The sequence below is a fragment of the Squalius cephalus genome (assembly GCF_949319135.1).
Source record: "Squalius cephalus genome assembly, chromosome: 20".
Classification (NCBI taxonomy): Eukaryota; Metazoa; Chordata; class Actinopteri; order Cypriniformes; family Leuciscidae; genus Squalius; species Squalius cephalus.
Genome location: NC_137141.1, coordinates 24,288,671 through 24,312,407, shown reverse-complemented (window position 1 = coordinate 24,312,407; position 23,737 = coordinate 24,288,671). Strand labels below are relative to the sequence as shown.

At 37.3% G+C, this 23,737-nt stretch overlaps 2 protein-coding genes across 9 annotated transcripts in view; both read left to right on the top strand.

Annotated features, from left to right (window-relative positions):
* itsn2b (intersectin 2b) overlaps positions 1-21,825 on the top strand; it is a 28,066-nt gene extending 6,241 nt beyond the window's left edge. For 2 of the 3 annotated variants that reach the window (XM_079853321.1, XM_079853322.1), the window contains exons 2-39: positions 573-648; positions 2,193-2,285; positions 2,423-2,486; positions 2,599-2,765; positions 3,557-3,763; positions 4,280-4,376; positions 4,478-4,620; positions 5,360-5,423; positions 5,861-5,998; positions 6,127-6,230; positions 6,647-6,909; positions 7,041-7,190; positions 7,346-7,486; positions 7,666-7,753; positions 7,951-8,090; positions 9,611-9,747; positions 9,839-10,596; positions 10,697-10,821; positions 11,036-11,193; positions 11,641-11,731; positions 11,823-12,019; positions 12,305-12,348; positions 13,301-13,467; positions 13,552-13,597; positions 13,690-13,811; positions 14,063-14,159; positions 14,244-14,438; positions 16,944-17,065; positions 17,632-17,738; positions 17,816-17,999; positions 18,194-18,292; positions 18,409-18,576; positions 19,265-19,477; positions 19,613-19,734; positions 20,018-20,100; positions 20,582-20,665; positions 20,770-20,943; positions 21,064-21,825. In XM_079853321.1, the coding sequence (XP_079709447.1) occupies positions 642-648; positions 2,193-2,285; positions 2,423-2,486; positions 2,599-2,765; positions 3,557-3,763; positions 4,280-4,376; positions 4,478-4,620; positions 5,360-5,423; positions 5,861-5,998; positions 6,127-6,230; positions 6,647-6,909; positions 7,041-7,190; positions 7,346-7,486; positions 7,666-7,753; positions 7,951-8,090; positions 9,611-9,747; positions 9,839-10,596; positions 10,697-10,821; positions 11,036-11,193; positions 11,641-11,731; positions 11,823-12,019; positions 12,305-12,348; positions 13,301-13,467; positions 13,552-13,597; positions 13,690-13,811; positions 14,063-14,159; positions 14,244-14,438; positions 16,944-17,065; positions 17,632-17,738; positions 17,816-17,999; positions 18,194-18,292; positions 18,409-18,576; positions 19,265-19,477; positions 19,613-19,734; positions 20,018-20,100; positions 20,582-20,665; positions 20,770-20,943; positions 21,064-21,221 (5,517 nt within the window). In that variant the 5' untranslated portion in view covers positions 573-641 and the 3' untranslated portion in view covers positions 21,222-21,825. The remainder of the gene's footprint in view (positions 1-572; positions 649-2,192; positions 2,286-2,422; positions 2,487-2,598; positions 2,766-3,556; positions 3,764-4,279; positions 4,377-4,477; positions 4,621-5,359; positions 5,424-5,860; positions 5,999-6,126; positions 6,231-6,646; positions 6,910-7,040; positions 7,191-7,345; positions 7,487-7,665; positions 7,754-7,950; positions 8,091-9,610; positions 9,748-9,838; positions 10,597-10,696; positions 10,822-11,035; positions 11,194-11,640; positions 11,732-11,822; positions 12,020-12,304; positions 12,349-13,300; positions 13,468-13,551; positions 13,598-13,689; positions 13,812-14,062; positions 14,160-14,243; positions 14,439-16,943; positions 17,066-17,631; positions 17,739-17,815; positions 18,000-18,193; positions 18,293-18,408; positions 18,577-19,264; positions 19,478-19,612; positions 19,735-20,017; positions 20,101-20,581; positions 20,666-20,769; positions 20,944-21,063) is intronic. The other variant, XM_079853323.1, reaches the window with a different exon arrangement.
* Positions 21,826-22,958: 1,133 nt separating this feature from the next.
* The window catches only part of pfn4 (profilin family member 4), a 29,113-nt gene continuing 28,334 nt past the window's right edge, over positions 22,959-23,737 (top strand). For 5 of the 6 annotated variants that reach the window (XR_013819409.1, XM_079853362.1, XM_079853359.1 and 2 more), the window contains exons 1-2: positions 23,025-23,212; positions 23,340-23,474. Coding sequence is in view for 5 of the 6 variants with exons in the window: in XM_079853362.1 (XP_079709488.1) it covers positions 23,099-23,212; positions 23,340-23,474 (249 nt within the window). In the remaining variant the exon portion in view is untranslated. Of the gene's footprint in view, positions 23,213-23,339; positions 23,475-23,737 lie in introns of all 6 variants that reach the window. The other variant, XM_079853361.1, reaches the window with a different exon arrangement.

Genomic DNA, 23,737 nt, shown 5'->3' with positions numbered 1-23,737 from the left:
TTTACTAGAAGAACCACATTTATTTAGCCTAGTAAATTTGCATGGGTTGTACATGAGTTTTATCAAACAACACAAGGCTTAAAGTGATAAACCTAGAGAACATTTCATTATAGGACTAAAGCTTAAGGTATTTTAATTTGGTTTTGAGCGTCTTCTTACTTTAACCTTCTTAAACTCTTGTTTCTGAGAGGAATTATTATTACTTCCCAAAATATGACTCTCATTACTCTTCCAGCATGAACTGGATAGCCTTTGAAATAAGTTTCTAATGTCATTAGGAGGAGGATAGTGATGCAGTCAGTCATAAATGGTGTAATAAAAGTGTCATTGTTTATTAAGATACTGCACATAGAGCATTATTCTGTTGAAAGCATTTGTATGGGGAGTTTGACGCTCTCATCCCCTCCCGCTCACCCTTCCTCTCTCCTTCACACATCCTCTTCTCTCTCTCTTTCAGTCTAAGAGTGCAGGATGGAGATAGCGACAGCCCTGCACTCCCCTGCCTGCATTATTAATGGGTGGACATTTCTTCTTTCTCTGTGTGTGTGTGTGTGTGTGTGTGTGTGGTGCAGATGACTGAGCTAGCCAGCTGAGACGAGGAGATCAGGACCGCTCTCCTCATATCCCTGCCACCTGCAGCCATGAATGGTAAGAGCTCTGCTTTATATTTTTGTGTGTGTGTGTTTACCCACGTGTCCAAACCAACAGGATTTGTGTGTGTGAGAGTTAGAGAGAGAGAGAGAGAGAGTGTGTGTGTGTGTGTGTGTGTGTGTGTGTGTGTGTGTGATCTCGTTCATTTTTGCAGTGTGTGCATTGGTATAGCAGGAGTTACACTGCTTTGACACTGCAGCATGATCACACACCGGCGTGTCTGACTGTCCGCTCTGCGGCCCATCTGTGAAACTGTCACGTCATTGCTTATTGATTTGGTTTATTTAATAACTGACTTTTTTTTTTTTTTTAAATATACATTTTTAATCTTTTTTTCTCAGTGCGTTTTTAGACATACTGTACATTTGAGTAACAGGACTGGATCACCCTGTAAATCTTTCAAGGGATGTTGTTTATTAAAGTTTTGTTTATAAGTCATTCTTCGACATGTCTGCCTGTTCCATTTGAGAACGGTTCTTTTAAAGTACATTTCTCTATGATTATGGTCTATCTATTATGAAATGGTCTATCAGATGAAGATAAAATCATTACAAATTATTTGTTAGAATATTCAGACAGTTTCAGTCCAAAATGGCTGCTGTTCTTCCTGTTATCTTTAGCAATCAAGAGTCAACAATGACTTGTAGGTAGAAAAATGTAATGTTTCTTTCTATGTTTTGTGATGGAGTTATTTACGTATGACAAATCAAATTGTGAATGTAAAGTGACAGTAAAACTTGCCAACTTTTGAACTTGGAACTCCTGAAAAGTCAAATGATGTCACTTCCTCTTCATTATGTCATTTAAAATGACAGCTCACTATTATTTTTTATTATAAATAAGTGTGGTTGGTGAAGGGTTATTTTGTAAAACACAACGTTTTTTTTTTAATGTTTAATAAATAAATAAAAATCGTATAAAAAATAATTTTACAAAATTGTTTCAATGGAATATATGTGACTGCTTATACAGAAATGTGCAACTGCAAATGCAAATACTAGGCCTACTTTTAGAAGAAAAAAATAACATGGAATGACATTTCAATAAAATGTAATTATTTTATTCAAGATTGCTTATTGTATTTAAGCTTGAAAAACACTTAAATGGAGTGTTTGTTGAGTGTATGTTTTCGAACTTAAAAGTGTGTTATATCTATTGACTTTAACTCTGCAATTTCAATAAATATCAGAGTGATTTACATCCACTTTAAAAGTTCAATTTCAGTCTGACTAAAGTAATAATTTGTCTTTTTAAAAAGTAATTTAAACGTTTTCATCTGACTCAAATTGTGAGGGCTTGGTGTTGTGTGCTTGCTGTGAAAGACAGAAATGATGTGCCATGTATTTATCATTTAAACAACCTGACTCTGCAAAAGCTAACTGTACTGTAAATGTACTTGCTGATACTAGAGCAGAGGTGGACAAAGTACACAACTTCCTTACTTGAGTGAATGTACAGATACTACTGGTCAAATATTACTCCGTTCACCTATCTCTCTCTCACATATTCCTCATTCTTTTTGTGTCTACTTTTCTTTTAAGGTGGTCGGAGTATTTGGGCTATAACCCCAGAGGAGAGGGACAAACATGATCAGAAGTTTGACACCCTCTCGCCAGTGCAGGGCTTTGTTACAGGTATGTGTTTGGGAAACTTTGCTTGTGTTAAAATGCTAAACTTTTTGATATAAAGGCTACATTTTATTTACAAGCATAAATGTTACTTGCATATTAATTTATTTTCCAAAACTATTACTATTCATTTTTGTCTATAGGGGAGAAGGCACGAAACTTCTTCATTCAATCTGGGCTTCCTCAGTCTGTGCTTGCTGAGATCTGGTGAGAAATCTTGACCATGCACAATATGTTTAAAAGTAAATATATAAAACCACTTTTTTAATGAAAAAAGTCTTGCTCTGATCGCTTGCCTGTTTTTTTGTGTGTGTGGCAGGACCCTGGCTGATATGAATAAAGATGGAAGGATGGACCGCCTGGAGTTTTCTATAGCCATGAAGCTGATCAAGATGAAACTACAGGGACAGAATCTTCCTACAGCTCTGCCTATCATCATGAAGCAGCCACCTGTGCCAGCTCCAACCATGCCAGCAACACCTCTCGGTGCGCTGCCAAACTACACTATTACCAGCAGAGCAATGATCTGAGAGGGCATTGGGATTATAACACGTTTGCACTGTAACATAAATGAAAATCTGCATTCATACGCAGTTTATTGTTGTAGTTACAGATTATTTATGTTAATCTAATTGTTATCTTTACTCAGTACCACAACAGAACAGGCCACATTTTTTTCTTCTTCTATTCTATCCATGACTGTCTGCAGTCACATATGAATGCTGTTTAAACATCAATATTCAGTGTTCAGCAACTTGGCCCGCATTCAATGGAGGTCATTTATGTAGAGGTCATTCAAGTCTTAAAGGCACAATAACAAAAGCCTGTTTAATGCTAAGTTATGACTGTTTTTGATGCAAAAAGACTCATATTAACATTATTAGAAGATTTTAGATTTAAGAAATGCTACACAGGTGTAGAAAGATATTTCCCCATTTGCTGAGAAAACCTCATTCCTCATCAAAGTCCTTCTTATGACAGCAGGTGCACAGCTTGATGGCCACAAGATTCAGTTGAGTTGTAATGTGGAACAGATGGCTATAACCGCGACCTTCAACGTGCACTAGAGACACGTGTCTACAACTTGTGAGATTTGAGAAGTAGCTTCTGAATTCAGTGCTTGTAAAAAATGAGATTTAGCTAGAGAGGTCTTTAAACTAGTGAGGTCTTGCTTATAAGAATGAATGGTTTGAAAACTTCTCAAACACTTTGTTAAAGGGATGTATCACATTTTGTTGTGTTATGTCTGTTTAACGTTATCCTTTGTGCCTTTTCAGGAATGGGAACTATGCCAAATGTACCCATGATGCCCAACGTGCCCATTCTGACCCATATACCAATGACCACTATGAGCCCCATGCCAGGCATGACTCCCATGATGGGCACAGGTCTGTCGATGCCAGTGATTCCCACCATCAGCACTCCAGCCCTGCCTAACGGACCTATTGCCATTCTACATCCGACCCCCATCTCACTCACCTCCAGTAAGAAACGCTGTAACATTTTAAAGTGTTTTTGATCAAATAAATTCAGTTTTGGAGAGCATAAAAGACACTGTTACAAAAACATTTAAAAAATGTTACAGACCCCAAACTTAAATAGCTTATATATCCATATATGTTGTGTCATTGTGAATGCTGTAAAGCCAAGAACCTCTGTGAGTGTTCAGTCTGCTAAAGGTGAAATTACACTGATCTCTCTCTTTGCTCTTACTGAAGTCAGCATTTATTCTGCTTCAGTGTTCCTGTGTCATGACTAGCCTAGCTTGTACCTATAAGACTGAGCTATATGTAGATTTACCAAGAAGCACTTAATGCATAAACGGTCTCAAAATGATGACTTTGTGGCATATACTGATTTTGTTCACAAAATATTGCAGTATTTTGACTTGCATTATATATTCCTTTATTAATGGCTTGTACACTCTGTTCTGTAAGATTTTAAAGAGTGTCACAGGCTAGATTTTTCTTACAGATGTGTTTGTTTGTTTGTTTCCGTAGCCCTCCCGCTGTCAAGTTCATTTTCCTCTTCTCCACTGGGCTTCTCCGCCACTTCAATGAACAAGACCCCATCTTTGCTGGACCTGGGCTCGAGCAGGTCAGGAACTTCCACACATTGACTTAAGTCTATTTATAATCCATTTAATGTGCATATAAAACTCTCTGCACACAAAGTGACTTGTGTACTTATGTCTACAGCTCAAACTCTTCCCCCTCCTTATCGTTGGCCAGCAACTCTCCTAAGGGCGGCCCTTCTGATTGGGCCGTCCCACAGGCATCACGGCTCAAATACAGGCAGCAGTTTAACAGCCTGGACAAGCAAATGATCGGTTATCTAACAGGTACTTCATTGTAAATGATTTTCAAAGAATCATCAAATCAATTATGGGTGAAAAAAATGGTCAGTTGTTTTACTGGTGTGCAAAGAATTGCCAAAGGGGTAGTTCAGCTAGTACTAAATTACTGTAGATTATTTTAATGATGCCTGGCTACAAAACATTTGAAATGCCACTGTAATTACTGTAATAATCTGATGAATGTACCTGATGTAGAGACTTCAGCTGAAGGCTACGGTAATAGTGCTGTAAGATGACAATCCACACACACCCATGTGGCTCATAGGCATAGCAGATGAGTGTATCACTTGCATACCTCATAACAAAGACACATCTACTAGAGAATTTCAGGAATGAGGAAGTGGGTAAAGCATGACTTTGTGGGGTCGTTTTCACAAGTTTATGGCATCAAGTCCATCAAATCCCACTGCCTACATCTCAGGGGCAAGCTGTTTTGTTACACGTCATTTATGAAGAGAGCTCATTTTTTTCAATGTGTGTGAAGAGTTTCTAGATGTGGTAATGTTTAAGGGGATTCCAGTGTTGTCACATTAAGGATATCGATCAGCTAGACAGACCAGTTATGTTAGTACAGCAACAGCATCAACTAGCTGGTTGTAAAAAAACAACTATAAAAAGGCCGTTTCTTAAGCGAATAGAAAGGGATTTGTTTAAGTTAAGCAGAGACGTATGTCTATGAATATGGTAATTAAGATATTCTTTCTTTTTGATCTTTTTTCTGCAGGTCCTCAAGTTAGAACTGCAATGGCTACAACATTGCTTACTCAGACTCAGCTAGCTGCCATCTGGTAGGTGTTTTCATTCCCCAGTATTTCCGTGAAGCATTTTTGTATAAATCTTACTTTGAATCATTGGAATATTTTTGATATATATATATATATATATATATATATATATATATATATATTTTTTTTTTTTGCCCTATGTTCAAGAGTTGTTGCATGCAATATAAGCATGTGACATACAATTTTTTTGACAGGCCTAATATTATGAAACATGTGAAAGGTGGGTTTAAAAGTCCACTTTTGAAAAAGCTTTTATTGTTTTCTAATTTATAGTGTTTTTTTTGTTTGTTTTTTTGTTTTTTACAGATGATATTGTCAGCATAATTTTTTTTTTGAAAAATTTATTTAAAAGTTAACATTTCAGATTGTCTAAATATTTAGTACATGCCCTTTTGATTTAATGACATGTTTTGTGTGTGTGTGTTGTTGTTTTTTGTCAGGAATCTGGCTGATGTGGATAAGGATGGCAAACTGAAGGCTGATGAGTTTATTCTTGCCATGCATCTGGTAGACATGGCAAAAATGGGACAGGCGCTGCCTATGGCACTTCCTTCAGACTTGGTGCCCCCATCACTGAGGTACCGCTGAAAAGATTGTAATCTGCTATTGGCTGAAAACTTTATTATATACAAAACTTTGGTCATGAATGCATGAATTACTTAAGCTGTTTTAACAATGTTCTTTCTCCATACATATGAACCTTTAGGGGGAAGCTAGGTGACTCTCTGAATGGAACCACTCCCTCGATTTACGCAACTCTGGCTGAGGACCTCTATGAATCTGAGCCTCCACAGAAATCAAGGAACAATTGTACGGCTTTACACCACACCCATTATTACATAATACAAATATCAATGACTCGCTTATTTTACAAAAAATCCTCCCGCTTTTACACAGCGTATTTCAAAACAGACGTCTTCTAATTAGGCACACCAATTGTATAATATTGTTTGATTAAATTAAATTTCCTAAATATTAAATTATGCTCATTACTGGGTGTGATTTACATCCTACTTACTTTAAGCATGTAGTAGCCCTCCCTTCCTCCCTGCATATTTTTTAGACACTTAACCCACAATAAAATGTAAAAATATCATTATTAATTACCAAAAAAAGAGGCGTACGTTTTGTTTATAAACACTATATTAATGCCATATATCTGGAAAATTGCTGCTTGAACATTCCAGTTCACTTTAATAATTTAAATGTGTGTTCTGTGTATCTAGTGACTTTTGAAGATAAGTTTAAGAAAAATATGGAGATGGGAAATGCTGAGCTGGAGAAGCGCCGACTAGCCCTGCTGGAGCAGCAGCGCAGGGAGGAGGAGAGGAGGGCACAGAAGGCCAGAGAGGAGCAAGAGAGGAGAGAGAGGGAGGCACGAGAGCTGGAGCTGAAGAGGAAGAGGGAGGAGGAGCTCAGACTGGAGCGACAGAGAGAGTTGGAGAGACTGAGGGAGGAGGAGAGACTCAGAGAGCTGGAGAGGAAGGAGGTGAGCGGGCGACCTTGTGAAAATGTGTCAGGTTCAGACCAAATGTACATTTCTCAAAATATGTTTCAGTAATCTACAGAAATAAAAAAACACAGAGTTTTTACTGACCACTACTGTGATGGTCCTCACAGGCAGCCAAGAAGGAGCTGGAGCGTCAACGACAGATTGAGTGGGAGAACAGGAGAAAGCAGGAGCTCCAAAACCAGAAGAGCGAGGAGCAGGAGGAGATCATCAAGCTCCGAGCCAAGAAAAGGAGTCTGGAGATGGAGCTGGAGGCTGTGGTGAGGCTTTAGGGATGAGATTTCAGCTAGATTTTAAATTTAACAACACTATTTCTACTGTGCACAATTACTGAATAATTCCTTGTTTTTAAAATGGAAAATGGACAGAATGATTGATGAAGAGATTTCCATCCCTTTTTCTTTTTTTCTTTTAGGGTAACAAGCAGAAACAAATCTCTGACAAGCTCCGAGATGTTCAAGGCAAAAAGAGAATCCATAAAAACGAGCTGGAAATGATCAACCAGAAAAGAGACTCCTGCATCACTGAAATCAACACTCTGCAGAAACAGTTAGAGGTCTGACTGCTGCATCCATACCAGCACACACTCTTCATATATTCATTTCTCTATTTATTAATTTACTCTAAAATCTTTATTGATTATTAATATAACTCAATTTTGGAAGTAGGCTGCCTCAGAAGAGCATAGCGGTAATCATTACAACTTACTTTTTTATTTTTTTTCTCCACCCCCAGGAATTTAAGAGAAAGTTGGGACAGTCAACCACAGAACAGCTAAAACTCAGTGACAGACTCCGCAGCCTGAGTCTTAACAACCTCCCTAGTAAGATACATTAGCCAATCATATGTTTGTTCTGAATTTTATTTATTTTTTTTTATTTTTTTTTTCAATCATTGCTATTTAAAAAAATATATAATAATTGTGATACAAGCATCTGGAATTGCAGTGAGCATGAATGATGTTGAATTGTTTAAAAAAAAAAAAAAAAAATTCTGCTGTTTTTTTCCTCCATGTTGCAGCTGCAACAGTAAAGATTTTACAAAGGAATATGGAAGAGAAGGATCTTACCTGTCGAAAGCTTAAAGAACAGCTTAATACTTTGGAGAATGAGACTGCAGTAAAATTAGCAGACATGGATCAGTATAAGAAAGAAATCCAGGTAATCTATTAATATCACTCAGCCATGATTAACACATTCATGTGAACCAATCAGAACAGAACAAAACTGATTAAACCACAGGAGATTTTAACTTGACAAAATATATAATTCCCCAGCTTTAGCGATTTAGCATTTCTATAGTCAGTGCTAACAGCAAATAGACTGCTACTGATGACACTAATGCAAATAACCCCTATGCTTTTGTCCCTGTGTCTTTATCACTAGCTGTAGAGCTTTTCTGTCTGTCTGTCTACTTGTCTGTCTCTCCCTGGCTTTCGCTGCAGTTTGAGGAAATGGATGACTGCATGCTTAAAGGCCTGCTCTCTTTACTGAGTTGCCTCAGCAATCTCTTCTTCCTTCTGAAGGTTGCACATCTCTTTTTCCCTCCTCCTGCTCATTCCTACTGTAGCAGCTTCACCTTTAGATCATTACTAATGGTTCTTTACTTCACAAATGATTAGGCATGTATTACAGTCAATATAAATTTCCATTTGTAATGTGTTTTACTTCCATATTGCGACTCATTTCTTAGTGAAACAAATAATATATTTGGGTTTTTATACATCAGAATCAAACTGAATAGAAACGTGTTATATGATTAACAATGTTTTGTCAATGTGATCTTGGTTATATTGGAAGTCATTTCAGAGGTAGAGAAATATTTTGATGAATTGTGTACATTAGGACTAGTAATATTAAAAAGTGTCAGTTTGTCATTTTATTATCATTGAGATACTACTTTATAGATTTTGTTAATATTTAGCTTTTTTGCATTTGTGTTTGTTTTTACATTTTTTTTCTGTTTTTATTTTGTTGTAGTAATTTTGTTTTTGTCTTTTTTATTCGTTTTTTTTTTAATGTTTGTATAGTTTTTATTAATTTGATTTCAGTTTTACTTATTTTAGTACATTAAAAGTTAAACTAAATGAGAATGAGAAATATTTCCTTGACAACTAGCTGAAATAAGTTTCTCTCTTTTATATTTATTTTATTTTAGTTAACTTTTTTTAGTAACAGAGATGTTTTTTTTTATGGTTTTAGTTGTAGGTAACTATAATAACAACCCTGTTTTGGAGTAAATTCTGGCTTTAAAGTCAGTGTGAATACATGTCAAATCCCCCATACTTCTGATTGAAACAGGATATTTAAAAATTGAATTGGCAATTTGAATTGGAAAAAATTGAATTGGAACATGAAAATTAGAAATTGCATACCAGAATGGAGCCAGACATGTATGCAAGTGCCTAAATAACTATTTGGCTTTTGGTTAATTTTATTTTATGGTCTAAATGACGTCAGCAAAAAGGGAATGTAATTTCAGACGAAAACCATCTTGTTTTTATTATAGATTATGAATACAAAAAATATGCTAATGTGTACCAATAAATGAAACCTGGTACCAGTGTTAAGTTGGGTAAATTTTGATTTCATTTTAACTTTAAGGACTTTTTGGCTCTCTGTTACACGAATTATGTCTGAATTGAGTTCAGTGTGTCATAATCTTGTGGTTTGTTTATCAGGATCTCCGAGAGAGCCAGAGGATGCAAGAGTCTGCTTTGGAAAAACTTCGCAACATTAAGGAAGAAAAGATTCGAGAGCTAAAGAAACGCAAGCAGGAGGAACTGGAAAAGAAGAGGAGAGAAGAGGAAGAGCAGAAGTAAGAAATTATTTCCCATGGTACACTTACACTTACAGAGCCTTTTAAAAGCATTCAGGATTTCACAGGCAAAAATTATTTCCTAATGCAGACGCATCAAACTGGAGAAGGAGCGGCAGTGGCAGGAGAAACTGCGGCGTGATGAGGAGGAGAAACAGAGGAAAATACAGGAGGAGAGAGATGCCAAACTTCGTGAGGAGGAGGAGAGGGAGAGACAAGCTCGTTTACAGGCTGCTAAAGAACAAGCGGAACGAGAGCGCAAGGCCCGGGAGGAGGAGGAAGAAAGGAGAGAACAAGAGAGACAGAGATTTGAGGAGAAAAGGAGGCAGGAGGAAGAGGAGGACCGCAGGCGGCGAGATGAAGAAAGGAGGAAACTGGAGGAGGAGAGGAGAAAACTGGAGGAAGAAAGAAAAAAACTGGAGGAGGAGAGAAGACGGCAGGAAGAGTTGAGATTGGAGGAGGAGGAGAGGAAGCGCGAGGAGCGGAAAAGGGCAGAGGAGGAGCGGAAGATGAAAGAGGAGGAGAGACGAGAAGAGGAAAGAAGAAGGGAACGTGAGGAGGAGGAGAGGAGGCGACATCGTGCACAGGAGGCTGCCATGAGAGATGCAGAGGAGAGGAAGAGACTAGAAGAAGAGAGAAAGAGAAAAGAGGAAGACCGGAAAAGGCAGGAAGAGGAGGACAGGAGGCGTCGGGAGGAGGAGCAAAAGAAACAGGATGAGGAGAGGAAGAGGAAACAGCAGGAGGAAGAGGCCGCAGCTGCGAGGCTGAGAGACGATGAACAGAACAAGAAGACCACTGTCAAATCAGACATTGTTGCTGCTCTTCTGCGTGGCCTGGAGGAGAGGAAGGGTAAGAAAAAAAAAAAGTGCACCATGAGTTTTAAAATCAACTAGCGTGGCTAGTCGAGTCATCTCTGATGTGATTGGAATGAATGTCCTCATGATTTCAGGCAGCAAACATCCTCTTGGCACACAGCACAGAAGATCAGCAGCATTGACGACATTTAAAGCCCTCTACCCCTTCACTGCCAGAAACGATGATGAGCTCTCCTTTGAAAGCGATGACCTAATTGAGGTCAGTTTGGCAGAAGATTTTTTTTTTTTTTTTTTATGTGTGTTTAAGTGCATTGGTTAAAGGGTGTGGTAAAGTGCTTGCAGGAGAGGTGTGTCTTCAGCTGTTCCTTGAATGATGTATGGTCTCAGCAGTTCGGGTGGAGGTTGCTTTAACTCTTATGCTGTGAACATCAAGCAGTTTCAGAGTTTGTTCAGCAGGATTTGTGTTTGTTTAGGTGGATGAGAGCTTAGAGCGAGAGCAGGGCTGGCTGTACGGCAGTCGGCAAGGAAAGATGGGCTGGTTCCCTGAGAGCTATGTGGAGAAGCAGGCCAAATCTGAGGCTCCGGTCGTGGCCAAACAAGCCCTGAAGCCACAGGTCTCCATTTCTGTCAGGTGCGGTCTCCAATCTGAATACCTCACATTGTTCAAATGCTTAATTTACTGTACACCTGTAGCACAATAATTTCTACAGACTTTTCCCAATGTACACTCACAGACAAAGTGCATGTGCCTACAGAACCATCACAGAAAACATTCACAGCTACAAACTGCATGTCTTTCATATGAAAGAGGCAAAATTCATTTGTTGTACAAGACCTGTTCACACCAAGTCTGAAAGTATAAAATATTACCAAACAATTTTTCACAAAGCCATATTTTTGCTATTTTGATTAAAAAAAAAATGGAAGCCAAAAAAAAAACAAACCCTAATTAAAAAACCATCAGTTTAAATAAGGACTTTGTGTGAAATATTTCATAGAGATGCACTGTTTAATTTCAAAGCCTTGTTGAGCATGACAGTAGAACATGTGGAATTTTCTAAAACACCTTCTTCACCAGTAAACTGAGTGACGGACAGAGTGGATCGCGGCTGAACTCTGCTTTCACCCCAACCCATGCCACAGGCTCTGCCTCTTCCAACCATGGACAGGTATGCAGGATTCCTTGAGAATTACCACATAGTGTTTATGTAAGATACAACTTCCTTGTGGAATGCAATGACATTTGCTGTGTGTTTTCAGGTGGTGGGGAATGTGCAAGCTCAGGCTCTGTGCTCTTGGACTGCAAAGACGGACAGCCATCTCAACTTCTCCAAAAATGATGTGATCACAGTTCTGGAGCAGCAGGAGAACTGGTGGCTGGGAGAACTCAGTGGGGTTAAGGGGTGGTTCCCCAAAACCTATGTTACAGTGCTGAGCGGCAGTGACGCACAAGCAGAGTAAATACACACACCATTCTAAAGTGGTTGTGATGTTGCTACTTTTTTTTTTTTTTTACATAATAGATGGGTGTGTAGCTGTGAGTGTTACGTGTACTTTGTCTGTGGAAAGTGTCAATGTGAATGTTGTTTTCAAACTTTGCATAATAAAACTCACCAGTGTCCGGAGGTGCCAGTCTTCCTGCAAAGACACTAATTCAGATGTTTTTCGCTTTCACTGTTTGACACTGAAACACTATTTGATAATCTTGTTTGGTTCTTGATGTTTATTTTTTTTCTCCATAGTTCTACTGATGGATCTGATTCAGCAGATGGGTCCAACTATGAAGGTAAGAATCCCCCCCCCCCCCCCCCCCCCAAAAGAATAGCATTAATTTGAAATCGAAATCTTTTGTAAAATTATAAATGTCTTTTCTGTTTTGTTTTTTTTGAGCAATTTAATGCATCTTTGCTGAAAAATATTAATTTATTTAAATAAAAATAAATAAATAAAAATCACTGACCCAAACGGTGGTGTATGTGTGCAATTATTTATCTAGTAATTAGTTTTTAACGTGGCTAAACATTTCTTGTGGGCAGCCCAAATATTAATTTCCTGTGAGTGTGTGAGAGAGTGTGTGTGTGAGAGAGAGTGTGTGTGAGAGAGAGTGTGTGTGAGAGAGAGTGTGTGTGAGAGAGTGTGTGTGTGAGAGAGTGTGTGTGTGAGAGAGTGTGTGTGTGAGAGAGTGTGTGTGAGAGAGAGTGTGTGTGAGAGAGAGTGTGTGTGAGAGAGAGTGTGTGTGAGAGAGAGTGTGTGTGAGAGAGAGTGTGTGTGAGAGAGAGTGTGTGTGAGAGAGAGTGAGTGTGAGAGAGAGTGAGTGAGAGAGAGTGAGTGAGAGAGAGTGAGTGTGAGAGAGTGAGTGTGAGAGAGTGAGTGTGAGAGAGTGAGTGTGAGAGAGTGAGTGTGAGAGAGTGAGTGTGAGAGAGTGAGTGTGAGAGAGTGAGTGTGAGAGAGTGAGTGTGAGAGAGTGAGTGTGAGAGAGTGAGTGTGAGAGAGTGAGTGTGAGAGAGTGAGTGAGAGAGTGTGTGAGAGAGTGTGTGAGAGAGTGTGTGAGAGAGTGTGTGAGAGAGTGTGTGAGAGAATGCGTGTATATTCATGTCGTATGTTTTGTGTCTGTTATGCCTGTGAATGTGGACATATTTTATATATATATATATATATATATATATATATGGACATCAGCATTGTCCTTCAGTCCTGAGTTTCTGTGAACCATGTTTGTATGTTGATCCTGTCATCAGAATACGTGGCGCTGTACACTTACGAGAGCCCAGAGCCTGGAGACCTGACCTTCACTGAGGGAGACACCGTCCTGGTATCAGAGAGAGAAGGGGAGTGGTGGAGAGGCAGCATCGGAGACAGATCAGGAGTCTTCCCCTCCAATTACGTCAAGCCAAAGGAGACTGATGTAATTTAATCTTTATATTCAGGGATACTGGCATTTATACATGTTGTTTGTTGTGATAGAACTTTTATTTTATTTTCTCATTAGACTTCAAGTCTCTCTGGTAAACCTGGAATGCTGCTGAAGAAACCAGGTGAGTAACAGTGTAAAGTTCTATGACTGCATTAAAATCATAGTAATTCATTTATAGTGATCTAAACCTATAGCATGCTATTTTGTTTGTAGAAGTGGCCCAGGTGACCACTGCACACACTGCTGCGGGAGCAGAGCAGTTAAATCTTTCTCCAGGCCAGCTCATCCTCATCCTCACCAAGAACCCCTCCGGCTGGTGGCTCGGGGAACTGCAGGTGAGTGAGCTGTTTATGCACAAAGACTTTAAATTAGTACTTTTCCACACTTTTGAAATCCACTTGTGTTAATCAAGGTACTAAAATCGCAGTTTAAGTCATTTTATAGACATCTAAAATGTATTTCCATGATATGTCCCCAACTGGATAATTGTCATTTTTTTCCCATGTGTTTTGGGAAAAACTGGGTAGCTGTTTTTTGATAGACTGACTTTGATAGACAGCTGAAAATGGTCTCTCTGTCTCTTCAGGCCAGGGGGAAGAAGCGTCAGAAGGGCTGGTTCCCTGCTTCGCATGTCAAGCTCCTGGGCTCAAACAGCGGCAAATCTACACCTGCATCTGCTGCTAGTGAGAAACAGCACAAATTTCCAGGGTTGATTTATTTCTCTGTGTATCTCTCCTTATAGCTCTCTCTGTCCTTCCTCTCTCTAGTCGGCCAAGTCATCGCCATATACGACTACACCGCAGCGAATGAGGACGAGCTAAGCTTCTCGAAGTGTCAAATTATCAATGTGCTGGACAAAAGCGATCCTGACTGGTGGAAAGGAGAACTCAATGGGGTCACAGGCTTGATTCCTACCAACTATGTGAAATTGACCACCTCAGAATCTGACCCCAGTCAGCAGTGTAAGTAGAGACCCATAAACAGACTTAACTTTGGTTCTGTTTTTGAATTATTATGCAAGCTTTTGATTGCCTTTACGTTTCTTTTGAAAGTTAACTTGGGTTCAGATTATTAAAAAATATATATATTGTTGCAGTTTATGCTGCTTGTATTGTATTTATGACAGTGTATTACAGTTTTATTTTATTTTTATTGCAATTACATTTTTAACCACTTAATAATTTAGTGTAACTATCAATACCTAGTGTTATTTTATGGTGCCTTTTTGGTTCATTTTATTTTTGGGGGTTATAGTAGAAAGTATTTTTTCCAGTCATTTACAGGTGGACATGTAGTATCTAATGTTAGATTTTTCTTTTCCCTTCTCCAAAATTAGCTACATTCATTTGTCACACATTCTTTTCCCCTTTTTTCTTCTCATTTGTGTCCTCATCTGTAGGGTGGTAACACCTTTCCCTCCCTTCGCCCATGAGAGACCCACTATCCCCCTCTCACAGTGGAGGTGGTCCTGCTGAAACCACCATTTACTCACCCAATCACCCTCCTTAATCTCTTCTTACCCATCTCATTTGTTTAAACTAAAACAAGTCTTCACATTCAATTGACTGATAGTCTGGACCGATCCTAACCTATTAGTAGAGGGATAGTGAGTCTTTCTGTGGTGTTCATTTTTTGAATTTTCTTACATTTTTATTTGCTTTTAAAGTTTCTTATGTGTGGCAGCTTAATTCATAAGATGAGACTTTACAGTAAAAATGTTGCACCTCAGTCATTTTAAGGGATGCTACATTTTTAAGGGATGTTACAGTGTCGAACTGCCTCTGTATGTCATCGCAATCAAACTTATGTTACACTTTGCATACATTTTCTGGTTATTATACATCTTTTAACTTGGTATTATTGATCTCTGGCTATTGAAGGCACTTTGACATTTTAAAGAACAAAGAACTGTCACTTTTTTGAGGCAGTTTCACCTCGAAACTTTAGATGGTTTCCACCCTTTTTCTTCAATTTTATTTGTATTTAGTTTGTTTGAAATCAATGTAAAAACTAAGACAACTTGTATTACTGTCTGTGATGTATTTAGTGGTATAGATTTTAGTTATGCTGCTGCTGCTATTTTAAGCACAATGCTTTCGCCTTAGGTGGTATTGTTACATATTTACTGCGTTTTATGCCTTGTTTGTGCATGAATCGCTTCTGTATAAACAGATTTGTTAATATTATACAGGAAGCTATGCAAGTAGTGGTAAAACTGTGGACGAATGTTTGCCTTAATATCATTTTATTGGATGTTGTTAATAATCATTCAAATATCTCAAATACTTTGGGTTTTGTACTTATTTGATTTGAAGAAATCTAGACATTAAAGTCTTTTGAAAAAAATAAACGTCGTCCCTTTTAATTTTTGTAAGTTCAGTGCCAATGTAAAAAAAAAAAAAAACTTCCAGATACACATTTAAAAAACAAAACAAAAACAACATAGCCCATAAATATTCCAACTTGTACCATCTATAGTAAAATATAGACATGTATTGATATTTTTTTATCATTATTAATAGTTAATTAAAAAATTATAAAAAAGAAATGTTAAAAAAAATTAAGTTAATGTCATCATGAAATCAAAATTGACAATTTATGGAATATTGCACTGTTTATTATAAATGATTTTTCTGTGCACATTATTATTATTATTATTATGATTATTATTTAGTTCATGTGCCCTCCATAATCTTTAATCAAAATAACTTCTTCTTGCAATCTCTCTTCTCTCCTTCTCTCTGATGATGCGAGGGCAGGACAACCTGTCACTCACGTGAGATCACAGCAATAGCAAACCACAACCATTCAATGATCCAATCAATGGAAAAATCAAGTCCTGCCCTACATTTTTCTTTCTAGTTCGAGAAGCCATTTCACTCAGATATGTCACAATAGGGAAGAAATGACTAACGCAACTTCCATTTTGTGTAGACTTGAATGATCAACAAATTAAAAGTTTTGAGGAAACCTAAAAGAAACTGGCTATATTATCTCATATGAAACCCCCTCCATGAATTTCTGGGGACTTACTGACAGAATTAATCTTGCTAATCTTCACTGCCATCTAGTTATGGTTATCCTGCTGTTGTATTATGGGTGTAAACAGAATGAATAATCCTGCATGCTTGCAATATTCATCACAGTAAATGAGCAGGTTTACTAAGAACAACTCAAGAAAATGAGTGATCATTCAGAAAGTAAACTGCTGTTTTTGCGGCTATGGGATGTGAATGATGAAGACACCATGGATGGTCAAACGGACAGACCACCAGCAGGTAAGGATTCACTCGGGAGCAGTTTGGAGTGTCATTAATACACTGCGACTGACATTATTCTTCTTGGTTTTGAGTGTGTTTGGAGTAAAACTGTTGAAGGATCTCATGGAGCCTCCAATTTGTGTGTGTTTTGTTGTGTTTATGGGCTTCAAGTGTCTGGGTGAGTTCACCTGTACGGTTTTCTTGTAGGGTGTGCTGACCAGACCACTTGGGATTCAACGAGCCCGCAGGAGAGGAAACGGCAAGGTTACATCCATGAGCTCATTGAAACTGAAGAGAAATACATAGAAGACCTACAGCTGGTCCTAGAGGTACATAATCACAGATCATCTATTTTACATTCACATTTTATCCAAAGCAACTTCGAAATGTAAAAAAAGCAATTTACCAAAAAGGCACCGACAGTTTTAGTTTGTGCCGCAATATCAAAAAGAGTTAACCAAAATGATCCAAAGCTCTATTTAACAAAAATATTAATAATAACATTAAACAAATGATAATTTGATAATTTATTTAGTATATTTTTTTAAGGAAAATCTATACTTGTTTATTTATTTTATTTATTAATTAGATCAATATGAATAATATTAAGCATTTTCTGCAGTTCATGGTCTTTCATTAGGACTTATGATTTTTTAAGTAAAAAAAAAAACAAGTAGTGTAATAATAAAGTATAATAATTAATAAGAGTGTTATAAAAAGGTATTATACAAGAATTATGTTTATTAAATAATTATTTTAAATGATTTAATAAGAATTATAAATACATTACTTTTTATGACTGCAAAAGCACTCAACGGTGCTTTTTTTTTGTCATATTTGATTAAATATTAAATAATATTTACTTCCTTGTTCTTACTTCCTTGTCTCTTTTAAGGTCTTCTACAAGCCCATGTCTGAATCAGGCCGTCTCACTGAGGCTGAAATGAACATGATATTTGTCAACTGGAGGGAGCTTATCCAGTGCAGCTCCAAGATGCACAAGTATGTGAGGTTAACTTCAAAATATTTTTTCTTTTTCCAGTGTGCAAGCGTATCATGCATGATGTGTGTATTGGCAGGGCCCTGAAGGCAAGGAAAAATTCCGGAGGAGACAAAATGCCTGTTCACATGATCGGGGACATCTTGGCCGCTGAGCTGTCACACATGCAGGCCTACATCCGCTTCTGCAGCTGCCAGCTGAATGGTGCCGCGCTGCTGCAACAGAGAACCGACCAGGAGCCAGACTTCAAAACTTTCCTTAAGGTAGCCACACATACTTCACTTGCAATGGCTAAAAAGACAAATGTTAAAATACACATTAAATATCCTGAAAAGCTTCATTTAAAAACTTAATTTAGATTTCCCAGAGGTTATTTTCCAACTTAATAAAACCTCAATTTGAGTCTTTGGTTAAAAAAATGTACCTAGTTAATATCACTATTTAATATTTTTTTCAGAAAATTGCAACAGACTACCGTTGTAAAGGAATGCCTTTGTCCAGCTTTTTACTCAAACCTATGCAACGAATCACTCGCTACCCTCTCCATATTAAAAATGTGAGTACTGTGAAAATAACATTTTATTTTTCTACATATCACATCTTAGATATTGATAGTGAAAGCAAATGATTAGTGTGTTTTTAACCAATACGTGTGTGTATTTGTGTGTCCAGATGTTGGAAAGTACTCCAGAGACTCATGTGGACTATATTCAGCTGCTAGAGGCTTTGGAGAAAGCAGAGCTGCTGTGCTCTCAGGTGAACGAGGGTGTCAGGGAGAAGGAGAACTCCGACAGGCTGGAGTGGATCCAATCCCATGTGCAGTGTGAAGGCATCATAGAGGTCAGAAAGCACGCCGTTTAGTCATGTGACATTTGAAATGGTTTCTATACCATCTTTTTTTCTGATACAAGAAGTCACTGATGATTAAAACATGCATTGCAAGATTGATCATAGGCTGACGTCTGAATATACACTACCATTCAAAAGTTTGGGGTCGGTAAGATTTTTTGATGTTTTTGAGGATGTCTCTAATGCTCAGCAAGGCTGATTTTCTTTGTACAGTACAAAAAGTAATATTGTGAAATATTACTACTATTTAAAATAACTGTTTTCTGTTTTAGTATGTTTTAAAATTTAATTTATTCCTCTGATGCAAAGATGAACTTCCAGGAGCCGTTACTCCGGTCTTCAGTGTCACATGATGCGTCAGAAATAATTCTAAAATGCTGATTTGGTGCTCAAGAAATGCTTATTATTTTTATCTATGTTGAAAACAGTTCTGCTACTTAATATTTAAGTATAGTATTAAATAAAATAGAATTTTTGTAACATTTGTAAATCTCTTTACCCTCACTTTTAATCATTTTATGTCATCCTTTCTGAATAAATAATTTCTTTGAAAAAATAATAATAATCTTACTGACCCCAGACCTTTGAATGGTAGTGTAAAATATTCTGAGAATTTTCATATAAAATGCTTTGAAGGTAGAAGTAGATTTCTTACTTTTCTGTTATGTCACTTGTCTAGAATCTGACCTTCAACTCTCTAACCAACTGCCTGGGTCCTCGTAAATTGCTGCACAGCGGGAAGGTGTTTAAGACCAAGAGCAATAAGGAGTTACACGCCTTTCTGTTCAACGACTTTCTGCTGTTTACTCAAGCTGTCAGGCAGTTCACTTCCTCAGGAACGGACAAGCTCTTCAGCCCCAAATCCAACACCCAGTACAAGATGTATAAGACGGTAGGGTTCCGCTCCTCCCTACATACATTTATTGTCACACTCTGCGACCCACTCAAAGCGGACTTGTGACCAACTTTTGGGTTGCAACCCACCATATGAGAAACACTGGTTTAATGTGTATATTTGTGTTCCCAGCCTGTGTTCCTCAATGAAGTTCTGGTGAAGCTTCCGTCAGATCCGTCCAGTGATGAGCCCGTCTTCCACATTTCCCACATAGATCGCGTGTACACACTGAAGACCGAGAACATTAACGAGAGGTCAGTTTCAGCGTTCACTCTTTTTATCAGCCTTATCAGCAAGTCACTATTTACTGCATACATGGGATGTTTTATGAACCGTTCATGGAATGTTGTTATCGGCACACTGTACGAGAAGTGGGGGAAAAAAACAACCACCTATCTCGCTACTGAAATTACACTGCAAGAGTAACTGACAGAATTTTAATGCAAATTATTGGATACGCTTCTAGGAAACTATACATGCATATACAGTTTTCATTATGCCACAAAATGTTTAACCATCTGCCCAATATCCTGCTAGGACTGCATGGGTTCAGAAGATCAAAACAGCATCAGAAGGATTCCTTGAGACGGAGAAGAAAAAACGGGAAAAGGCCTATCAGTGTAAAAACAATTTTTGGGAACATTAAATATGACTACTCGCTTACTACTTACACAACCGTCCAAAGGTTTGGGTAAAGTTATGTTTTTTAAGGAAATAAATACTAGCAAATGTTGCAATAAATTGATCAAAAGTGACAGTAAAGACAATAAAATCAGCGTATTAGAAGGATTTCTGTTGGAAAGTAATGGCTGCTGAAAATTCGGCTTTGCCTTCAGAAGAATAAATTACATTTTAAGATATAATCAAATAGAAATGTTCTTTTAAATTATATTATTTTTTTCACAGTATTACTGTTTTTTTTTTTTACTGTGTTTTTGATCAAATAAATGCAACCTTGGTGAGCATGAGACTTCTTTCAAAAACACTAAAGAAACCTCACTGACCTCAAATTTTTGAACGGTAGTGTATGTCATGGTCTTTAAAATGTAAACATTAATTACTACAGGTTGCCCAAGTTCATGTTTTTATACTTTTTTACAGCTCGATCAATGAAGGCAAGTGGAATTGGCCGCCTGCTTGTCACCATCTTGGAGGCAACGGAGCTAAAATCCTCCAAACCAAATGGTGATTTCATTAAAAAAAAAATGCAATATCTTCCCAATAAATGCATTAATGTTCAATAACATCTTATAGTATATTAATAATTTTTGTATTTGTGTTTTTTTTAGGAAAGAGTAATTCATATTGTGAAGTGACCATGGGTTCTCAAGGCTTCACTTCCCGAACCATCAATGACACTTCCAACCCCAAGTGGAACTTCAATTGTCAGTTTCACATTAAAGATCTGTATCAAGATGTCCTTTGCATTACGATATATGAGAGGGAGCAATTTTTACCAGATGGTCAGTACAAAAATAGCAAGTATAAGACTGTTTCTAAATAGATCTCTCTTAATATTTGAACATGTATAATTACACTTTCCCTAAACTGTCATTGTTCCATTTGTCTTTCTCCCTCTATAGATTTCTTAGGTCGCACTGAGGTTCCTGTAGCCACTATTAAGAAAGAGCTTGAGAATAAAGGTCCATCCACCAGGAGGCTGCTGCTTCACGAAGTTCCCACTGGAGAGGTTTGGGTTCGGCTTGACCTGCAGCTGTTTGACCACAAAGCCCCCAAATGATGAGAGAAAATAACCCTTCAAAATGGCATTTCAAGCACAGCGTCTCACCACTAACTCGAAATCTTCAAGACTGACCTTTGCCTTAAGATGTTCTCTACTTCTGTGGAACATACTAATGAATATGCGATGATGGGGAAGACAAGTTACCCTTCACAACTTTGCCAAGTTTCGCTTTTTATCAAGTGACATAGGAATGAATAGGAAATTTGGGGATTTTTTTGTTTTGTTTATTTAGTTTGTTTTATTGCCTAAATAATAATTTACCACTGGATGCAGAGATATCTCAGGACCTATATTTTGCTTCAAATATACTGTCTTTTATTGCTGTATTGAAAAGCTATATTTGTTATAATCGTAATTTGCCTAGATATAAAGTTAATGAGAACTTTTTTTTTAAACTTGAATTTTCACATCAGGAACACTTAACCAAGTGGTGTTGTTTTAATTCATTATCTGTCTGCCTTACCTGCCAATTCTTCCATTTAACTTCACCGTTATAAAATTAATTTGCACCAGAAGATTTATCCTCTTTAAAATCTTATAACAGCTTATTTGTCTGTGTAACAAGAAAAGAACTTATTTTGCAGAGCTTACTAGTTTTTAATTTACGAAGGTACAAATGAGGTGATTAACAAGGGATGATTGGTTAAAGTTCTAATTACTGTTAATTTTTGTGTGCTTGACTGAGTTTTATTTATGTTAATTTATGCGTCTTGGACTATCTGCACATTTTACGCTGCCCAGTATATCTGGATTGCCATAAAGCATTCAGAATTAGGTCTTAATATTGTATATTTTTGCTGAGTTGAAGTAGTATGAATGTTCACTCAAAAGACTGAGTCACTGAGTTTGTCTTTTAGGTTTATTTGTTTTAGTTTTAAATATACATGTAATAAAGTTTGTTGAATATTCTGCAAATGTTTTTTTTTTTTTTTTTTTTTTCCACTCCGTTTTTTCTTTCTCTCTCTCTTTCTAGGTTTTGTTCTTCATTGTAGCCAAGTATTCGTTTTGGAGGGGGAAAGCTCTAGTATTGTATTGTACGACAGGCCTCTAAGCACAAATATGCAAAAATAAAATAAAAAAAAAACTATCAGGTTTCAGATGCAAATAAAAATAATTAAAAAAAATGTTGTAAAGAATACTGGGTGATAATTGTGTTCAAAACAGATGAAATATTTTACACCAAAGCACTTTTCCTCTTCGGTCCCCCTACAGGTTGGAAGCGGAATTGTCCATTACTGCTGTCGTAAATAATTTAGCCTACCGCAGCCTACCGTCACACGCACGCTATTTGTTTATCCAGCACCGGCGTTGGAAATAACGATGTCCACAGACAAGGTAGAGTATGTTGCATGATTTTATGAAAGTATTATGTATTGCGATATCAGAAACGGCTATTATATTTATATAGGCTCCATCTGTCGGCTATAGTAACGCTTGCCGTAAAGCAAGTCAAATGTGTAGTTTCTTTTGTCTTTTACGAACTACAGATCAGCAATCCTATCCAAGGTGCTTCTTCTCATCGGTGAAACTTGCATAGTGCGGTTACAGCCGATATAGAGGGTCGCAAAGCGAATGCAGAAGTGCCGTTCACCCTGTTACGAGTTGATGAACCACTGAAACGATTTTGGAAACATTAAGGTACAAAATAATTTTTGGTGTTGCTTCAAGAGCATTTAGTTTTTTTTTTTGTTTTTTTTTTTACTTTATAAAATACATATTCAAACGCCCACTTATGAATATTAATTAGGGATCGCGAATGTTTCTTGGTAACCTTGGAGCTTCGGTCAGATGGTTCGGTTGTTAAGGGCGACCTAACCTCTGAGTTTTCGACATATATCTAACAACATTTTGAGTACTGCTGAACTAATTTGAATATGAACCCATTTCCAAAGTTATTAGAAGAGGTTCTCATTAACACGGAACATGTAGAGGGTGCAGTGATATTTGTGGCTAAAACAGGCGACGTAACGGCTGCGTCCAATTTTACAGTAAGTTTAACGTTACTGCAAGTCTGGGCATTCCTTACAGATAAACATGTTATTTTAAGTTTTATCTATAATATTTGTTAAGGACAAATTGGCCATTTAGTTGAATCAGTTTAATGTCTTCAAACAGGTCTGTCCAGAACAAACACAGATGTTGATAGACTCGTTCAAACACTTGGAGGTAACGAGGCAGAGAGGACTCAACTTCAGGAACAAGTTCTACACCTGCGTGCGTGCTGACAAACACTCGATATATACAAAATGTGTAAGTAACACACTATACTCTATATGTTTAATTAAACCTGCTCAAAATATACAAAACAAGTACATTTAAAATAACCCATTTTTGTTTGTTGTCTCCGGACAGTAACAACTCCAGTTTCACAATACTTTACAACCCTCAAAAAACATGAAAGTAACTTTAATTAGGAAATTAAAAAGTTTTAATATCTTGAGGTAAGGGTAGGCAAAAATAATATATATTAATACTTTTTGTTAAACTGGTTAAAAGTCTATTCACATCCTGAG